The sequence below is a fragment of the Etheostoma spectabile genome, chromosome 6, assembly GCF_008692095.1.
Source record: "Etheostoma spectabile isolate EspeVRDwgs_2016 chromosome 6, UIUC_Espe_1.0, whole genome shotgun sequence".
Classification (NCBI taxonomy): Eukaryota; Metazoa; Chordata; class Actinopteri; order Perciformes; family Percidae; genus Etheostoma; species Etheostoma spectabile.
In genome coordinates this window covers 23,409,007-23,417,366 of record NC_045738.1, presented here as the reverse complement: position 1 = coordinate 23,417,366, position 8,360 = coordinate 23,409,007, and the positions used below count along the sequence as shown (strand labels likewise).

Genomic DNA, 8,360 nt, shown 5'->3' with positions numbered 1-8,360 from the left:
GGGGGGGGGGGGCCTGGGTTGGACACCTTATTAACACACAAACACACTTACTGCATATCCTTGACAATAGATTACTACAGAATCACACCACAGTATCAATTCGCTGACCTAAACAATTACAGGCCAATTGCCATTGTGTGTCTAAGATTCTGGCAAAAATGATAAACAACTAACCAAAACACCTTAATGTGAACGGTATCATCTCCGAAGCACAGTCTGGCTTTCAATCTGGGTATGGTTGCCCGACCGATATATTGGCCAACATTAGAAATTTCCCGATCTATCGGTATCGGCATTTAAAATGGATGATTTCAAAAAAATAAAACAATGTACATGTGGGTGCCCGCTCTACCAGCTGAGCTATCAGTGCGCCCTAGTGCTGCAAAATTAATTGCAATTGTATCAAAATTGAAATATGGACTAGTGCAATATCCAAATCGCAGAGGGGCGTAATATTTGTTAGTGGCAAAATGTGTGTCAAACCATTCTGAATGAATTATTGTGGTGCTGCAGAGATGTCCCGGCCTACAGATCGTATCCTACAGACTAAAACAAAATTCTTTGTTTGGTAAAGATCCTTGAAAAAAAAAAAAAATCACACTAGAATCATTTTAATTTCTTTCAATGTTAATTTTCAAGGAAAATGAGAATACTGATACAAAGACGATCCTTCCCTCCAATATTGTAAATCATGTCGCAATCGCAATATCAGTCAAAATAATCGCAATTAGATATTTTCCTCATATTGTGCAGCCCTACCGTGGACCACAATGCAATGTCACTGACCACTCACTGCTTTGGTTTTCCAATTATCTCTCTCACGGGGTGCAACATGTAAGACTTGAAAACCTTTTCTCCTATTCTCTACCGGTCATCAAGGGTGTACCCCAAGGCTCCATACTTGGCCCCACACTTTTTTACTGGCTGAGGGAACCAGTCAGTATCTGGTGTTATTTTTAGGGTTCATCCCTCTCGCTTTCTATCTTTCTCTCTCAGTTCGTTGTCATAACAGACTTGAGTGGGCAAATGCTCACATTCAATGGTGTCTGGCATTCTGGAGAGGTGTTCTCTTCACAGATGAACACTAACCCAAGTGTTTGCCAAACTCACTCTCATTCAAATGCAAATTCTACCCATGTTAGATTATGGTGACACTATATACAGAGTTGCTTGCAAAAAATTTGACACTCTTTACCATTCCCCTGTTTGGTTTGCCACAAATGCCCCCTTCAATTCAGCATTCCCAAAACAAGCGTTGCCTCTGGTCTCGAATCTTTTCAATCTGCTGCTGCTCGCGACTGGAATGTTCTGCAAAAGATTCTCAAACTGGACAAACTAATTTCTGTTTCATCCTTCAAAACCATCATGTCCTCCTTGTTCACAGACATATGTCGTTGCTTCTCTACATAATAATTGTCCAGCTAAATATTTACTCACCCATGTGCCTGTGCACTTATCTTGTTATAGATGGTTATTGTTTTCTGTGTAGTATTTCAAATTGTATTTTATGTCATTTCTAAACTGTTTGTATTGCTAATGTAAATATTATGTAGCCATCCTTCACTTTTCCTAAGTGGCTATGCCACCTGTCCGGCTTTTATTGTAAATAAGAACCTGTTCTTAATGACTTGCCAGTAAATAATAAAAGATTAATTAAAAAGAAAATCATTTATTTTTTACAATGGTACAGGATAGTTGCACCATTTCACAATGTAAATGTAAAACCAGAGTGTGAACTAACAAAACTATAGTTATTGCAAATATGGGTGTCATAGCGCCATATACATGTATGAATAAATATATGTAAATGGAAACATGCTTTTATCTTTTGTTTTGGTAGTATCAAGTGGTCACTGCATCGGGGACTACTGTGAAAGAGCAGAAGACAATGCAGGAAGAGGCAGAGGTGTTTTGTGTGCATACATGAGGGACAATGAGAGCGAGACAGGCAGAGAGGAAGACAGAGACGGGGGTGGACTGTCCAATACACTCCTGATAAAGGTCAAAGAGATGTTTTATTCATGATCCAGGCGGCAGCAGCGGCAGCAGCAGCAGCAACGGGGGCCAAGGTTGAAATGAGCTTGCGTCCCTGTTCCCCAGGGCCAGCGCTGCACACCGCCTCACACCAGGCCAGCGGACACTCGCTCTAAACCTTATCAATAATGTCAAAACACACACCTCCACTCATCAATAAGTTCAAATCACAGTTTTGGATTGTCTGCTGTGAGCACAAATCGATGGAAGAACGCACATCTGCCGCCAAAGAACAAAGTGCAATACGCTTTTAATTAGAGCTGCAAAGATTAAATGATTACTTGTCATCTATTAAGTTAACTGCCAACTATTTTGATAAACAATCAGTTTGAGTCATTTTTTATGAGAAAAAAAAGTTATAGATTCCAGCTTCCTAAATGTGAATTTTTTTATATACAGTACACACACACACACACACACACCCAACCCAAACAAACACACACAACAAACACACACCACCCACAACACACACACACACACACACACACACACACACCACACACAACACACACACACACACACACCACACACACACACACACACACACACCACACACAAACACACACAATACGTGTATATATTAATAAATTTGTTTAATATATTAGAAAATTATATATATTTTTCAAATTCTCGGATTGCAGTCAACTGAATATCTTTGAGTTGTGGACAAAACAAGACTTTTGAGTATGTCATTTTGGGCTTTGGAAAATGTTATCAACATTATTTTCTACAATTTTCTGACATTTTTTAGAGCAACTAATCGATTAATCAAAAAAAAAAAATAGATTAAAAAAAAACAAAACAAAAAAATCGACAAATGAATCTACAATGAAAGTGATTATTAGATGCAGTCCATCTTTAAATGAATGAGGGGAACTAAAAAAATTTGGGGGGGGGGGGACTCTTGGAGACTGGAGGTGTGATGTAATGTGGGATTTTCCCACTTGTAGGGCTCTATCTATAACCAATTAAACAGAACTATGAAATTGAAAAACATCTAATAATTCAGGATATTCACTATTTTGCTTTACCTATTTAAAATGGAACTGTCCATAGGTCATGCACTTACTGTATTTGGGTGCTTTTCCATCTGAAATTCCCATGATGGATAGCTTACACAATTTTTTTTTAAATCTAATTTTATTCATTTTATTCTAGGAATCAGTGTTGATTCGTTGAAAGAAGTTAAATAAAAGAACCCCTTGGAGCATGATGTCAATCCTGGACTACTGTATATACAGCCTGTAATGGCAATTCAGAAGAGTGCTTAGCTTTTAAAATCATTCTGTGGATTTTTCATAAAAAGAAGTTGTTTCTTTTAAACATGTAATGCCCTTGAAAAGCCTCTTTGAACTCGCTCTCACAAAAAGATCTACTACATTCCACCTATCCAAGACCCGCTCCGAGGCCCTTATTTTTTTATTGCAGCCGAGAACATTTTTTTTTTTTTTGAGGGAGCCGACACACTTCCAGACTCAACAACCAAAGTAACCTTTAAGGTATTGATGTGGATAAATCCCATCTAGTCTTCTGACAAATGGAAAGATTTCAGCATGACAGATTAAAACTCAGGCAAATGGGTAAAGACCCAATCATATCCAAAGACATTCGACTGGAGCCTATTCCACATGTAGGAGTTTCTCACAGGCATAAAATAAGCTTGGCTAGATACAAGAGTGTGTGTATATGTGCATGCGTGCGCCTTTCTGTGTGCATGTATGTGTCTTTTCATATGTGTGTGTCACGCTGTGTGGACGGCCTACTCTATGTGTCTTTGATCAGATATGAAATATTCGCTGCTGTAATTTGATGAAAGTCAGATATCCCTCAAATAGGAAACAGAAGTCACTTTGGCAGCTCATAGAAAAACCCTCAGTAACTGTGAAAATCCAGGCCCATGTGTGGAGCCAACAACAGGGGGGTTTTAAACATGCCCTTACCGGTTGTATGAACTCCAGTCCATGCTGCTCGGCCAGAGCCCTGGCGGCACTGATGCCTCCGTCCATTTGCACTGCATAGAAGACACGGCGGTTGGTCCCACGATGCCCCTCTGTGGTCACTAGTTTCATCTGCAGCAGGCAGCCGAGCACCAGCACAACCGCACTGAACATGGAGCCTTTAAAAAGAAGACGTAGGAGACCGTGATTGGTTGTCAAAAAGACGAAAATGCAACTTTTAACAAATCCATGTCAATAATGGACAATTTAGGACGCCGTGTCAGTCCACATCCCTGCATTGGATGATGATGTAAGAGTGCGTTTCTACGGGTAAGACCAGTGTTAAGACACCATAAAGCCTTCCATAACACGGATGTGAATAAGTATCACACAGTGAATGGCATGTCAGTACTATCACTAATGATGATTTCATTTTCAATTTATCTGAGGATTATTTTTGATGAATACATTTAAGAAAATAATGAAAAATGCCCAATGTGACATATTAAAATAGTTTTGTCTGACCAACAGTCCAAAAGCCAAACATATTTAATGCACTATCATATCACAAAGAACCACATCAAATTTGCACATTTGAGAAGCTGGAACCAGCAGCTGTTGGGCATTTTTTGCTTGAAAATAGGGACAATTACAACAATCTAAATAGTCGCTCATTCATTTTTCCGCTCTACAGTTCAGACATTATCACAGATATAAAACAGTATCCCACTGGGTAAGCACATTCTCATTGGTTCTCTAAGGAAAGAAGAAAAAGTGACATACTGTAAGTATCGTTATTAGAAAAACACAAACACCTACGGTTTTAAATATTACCATAACACTCCAAATATCATTTAACCACCCAAATGAATTTACAGAGTGTGGGATTCAGCATCTCAGAGCAGAGTATTGGACACATTTGCCCACAGCCACCTCCTCTGTACTTTTGCACGAAATCCACAGTGGCTGCCACCTCCAGCATGTGAACCACCCACCTGTAGCCAGAGAGGGAATCGTCCAGGAGAAATCTTTCACCCAGTGCAATGAAAGCTAGAACTCTGGCATCGGGGGGGCCCCGAGCGAGGCAACACTCTCTCCAGTTCCCAACCCACACGTTTAATCTCCTGGCCTTGATGCAAATGCTTCTGAGAGCAGCAAAAACAGCGGCGCTCTCATTGTGTGAACTAACTTCCCTCTTTAAGCAAAACAGGAACTTTATCTTTTCTTTATGCCCACACTTTCCTGTGAACGATGATGGAACAAAAAGTTGTCACCTCACTCTTCTCAGTATCTACTCTGCAAAAAAACAAACACCCAATGCACTACTGGAAGAAGGCAGTATTGATGAGTATGTATTGCTTACACTCCCACTCCTTCCCCTAGATATTGCAACTAACAATTACTGTTGATCCAGAAGTTGGTCAATTTCTTTGTATATACAGAAGTGTATATAGGATGGAAAATGTTATGTTATGTATTCAGACAGTTGTTTTACACATTAAAAGGCTGCATCTAATTAGAGTTTATTGATTATTAGTTGATTAATTAGTAAGTAGGGGGGATCACCAGACGCCTCCCGATACGATATCATCACGATACTTATGCCACGATACAGTATTATTGCAATTTTAAACATCATGCAATATTCTGCGATATATTGCAATTCATAACCTTTTTCCCAACTTCTAATTTTTCCCAATTCCAAATGACGTCCCCAAAAGGAAACTTGTTCATATCACTTAAATTGTATTGCTGCAAAATGAGACAAACTGATCAACACATATATAATATATAATAAAATATCCATACTTGGCGCCTGTGTCTCAATGCAGTATTGCCGCTGAAAATATCGCGCTACTATCAATTTTTCCCCCCACCCCTATTAATTAGTCAATCCTATGGTTTAAGCTTCTCAATGGGAACATGTGCTGTTTTTTGTGTTAATCTTCAATGATTATTAAATTCCAAAATAAGGGTTTTAGACTGTTGGTCGGACAAATCAAGCTATTTGAAAATGAAAACTTGAGCTTTTGGAAATTGTGATGGACCTTTTTTGTACCCTCTTCTGTCGTTTTACAAATCAACCAATACATTTGATTTAGAAAATAATCAACAGATGAATTGATAATGAAAATAAATGTTAGTTTCAGCTTTAAATCATTGTTCCTATGAAATCTGTTGTGTGAAATGTTGTCCTGCTGTCTATTTGGGCTATTTTACTCCCAAAAATACACCCACTAGCATACAGTGGAACTCCAAACTAGAAGATTAAGATCCTTCACTATATATATATATAATTCTGTTTGTATGTTTATCTGACTTCTCTTCTAAAGAAAAGTGCCTCCTCCTGCAGCATTCCCCCCCCCCCCCCCAAACAACAGGCACTGCAGCTGGCCACCGTTTAAAGTCTACAGCATCATTCAGCTCCAATCTCCCAAGCCACTGATTGAAATCAATAACCTCACTTGGGGCTCGGGCCCCAGTCAATCCCACTGGAGGTGCAGGGCCGGCAGCGTACACCCCACCCAGCGAGGAGCGGGCCTCGGGCAGAGATGGAGTAGACAGGGGGGAGAGGGAGGGAGAAAAGGGAGAGCACATGAGACTGGAGTGGAGGAGAGCCACATTGAACAGTGTCAGGGCCTCGGGGCCTACTGGGACGCTGATAAAGTACCTGGACATTTTTATAGACAAACTACTTATTTCCGTCCTCATATCGCTTGGGAAGACTGATAACTTTATATTCCTCTCAGGCAGAGGACTGAAAGGAGGGGGGGCCCTTTCAGGAGTTTAATTGATCAAACTGTAGCCACGAGGGTTTTTCGCTGGAGATAAAAGGGACTAGCTGAGATCTTTTAGAAAGCAGACCCAATGAGAAAAAGAGAATGTAACTCATTATGCAAAGTCATTACATGCCTCGGACTATACCCCTTAAAAACGGGGCCTTAATGGTGGAATTGTATCGTACAGGATTTCCAGAGGTCAAACTACCGGTCATAGGATAACATTATTTTAAAAAGTCCAGATTATTACTCCAGCCAAACTTATAGATGGCTGTTTTGAAGTCAAACTATTTTTAAGTGTCTGACCACAGGGGACATATCACTTTATTACTGCTCACAGGGCAACTCGCAAGGGCATGGACACATCCTTTCATTGGAGTCCAGGTCTCAATGTTAGAAAGCATTCCCAATAGACTAGAACTTTATTGTCCCACCATGAACAAATATGTCTGTCTCTCCATTCAACAGTACAAGCAAGACATTGAAATCTCCAGGCATGGGGATATGTTCCTGTAGTTAGTCCATTACATTGATAGCACAAAGAATCTTTTATACAGCTTTTTTGAGTTTGCTCAAATATTGGTAGGGACAATTCTGTCCTCGCAAAATACTGGTAGGGACATGTCCATACCGTCCATATGCAGACCTATGCCCTTAATAATTAACTCAGACTGGCAAGATGGTGCTGATGTAGCTGGCTGTGCAGCACTGAAGCAGCGACAACAAAAAATCCTCATGCTATAGGCTGAAATGAATGCAAAGGCCACTTTATGGAGCACTCTATGTCCGAAGGAATTAAGCCCAGCTGATTAAGACACCGATTTATTTATCGACTCTTTTATTAACCTGTGATAAACTATGTGCACTCTCTCGTACACCTGTAGAGAATATCAATCTGAATTAGGGCCGCACGATATGGGGAAAATGTCAAATTGCAATTATTTTGACTGATGTTGCGATTGCGATATGATTCATGATATTGAGGGAATGATCCATTTTTTGGATCATCAGTCTTATTGAAACACACATATAGTCATGTAGTGTTATATTTGCAAGAATCTGCACCAAACAAAGAGGTTTTCCTTTACTCTGTAGGATAGGATTTGTATATATCCCTAACATTAGTTATTTGTAGTTATTTATGAGCTCTCACTAAAATTGATAAACCAGCATAAAAGGCATAATTTCCTATCCTGGGCTGGGACACACATTCATACAGTTTGATAAAGTCCTTATTGGACTTCAACTTATCATTCCACTTGCAATAATGTAGCTGTCCTGTACATCTCATCTGCGGTTTTTCCTGCATCCACTGTGTGTGATTGTGTGTGTTTATGTGCGTGCGTTAGTTGCGGGGGGGAACGGAGCAGCAGCCCCCCCGCTGCAACGAGCCGACAGGCTTGAAAAAGCAGCAGCTTTCATCGAGTTTATAGTTAAAAAAAACCATTACAGCGTACATTGATGTTAAAATATTTTCATGTTGGCAGGACATCTTTCGCTGTGCGTTTTGTTGGTAAATGTGAGATGTTCGAGTCACACACGTCTTGTCTTATCAGAAACACGGAAATTAATTTGACCCGTTCTCACTCCTGATTGGTCAGTGGCTGCA

General features: G+C 39.9%; 1 protein-coding gene across 4 annotated transcripts in view; it reads right to left on the bottom strand.

Annotated features, from left to right (window-relative positions):
• The window catches only part of LOC116690692 (furin-like protease kpc-1), a 298,529-nt gene that overhangs the window by 285,811 nt on the left and 4,358 nt on the right, over positions 1-8,360 (bottom strand). For 3 of the 4 annotated variants that reach the window (XM_032517860.1, XM_032517859.1, XM_032517857.1), the window contains exon 2: positions 3,975-4,150. In XM_032517860.1, the coding sequence (XP_032373751.1) occupies positions 3,975-4,145 (171 nt within the window). In that variant the 5' untranslated portion in view covers positions 4,146-4,150. Of the gene's footprint in view, positions 1-3,974; positions 4,151-4,966; positions 5,151-8,360 lie in introns of those variants that run through there. The other variant, XM_032517858.1, reaches the window with a different exon arrangement.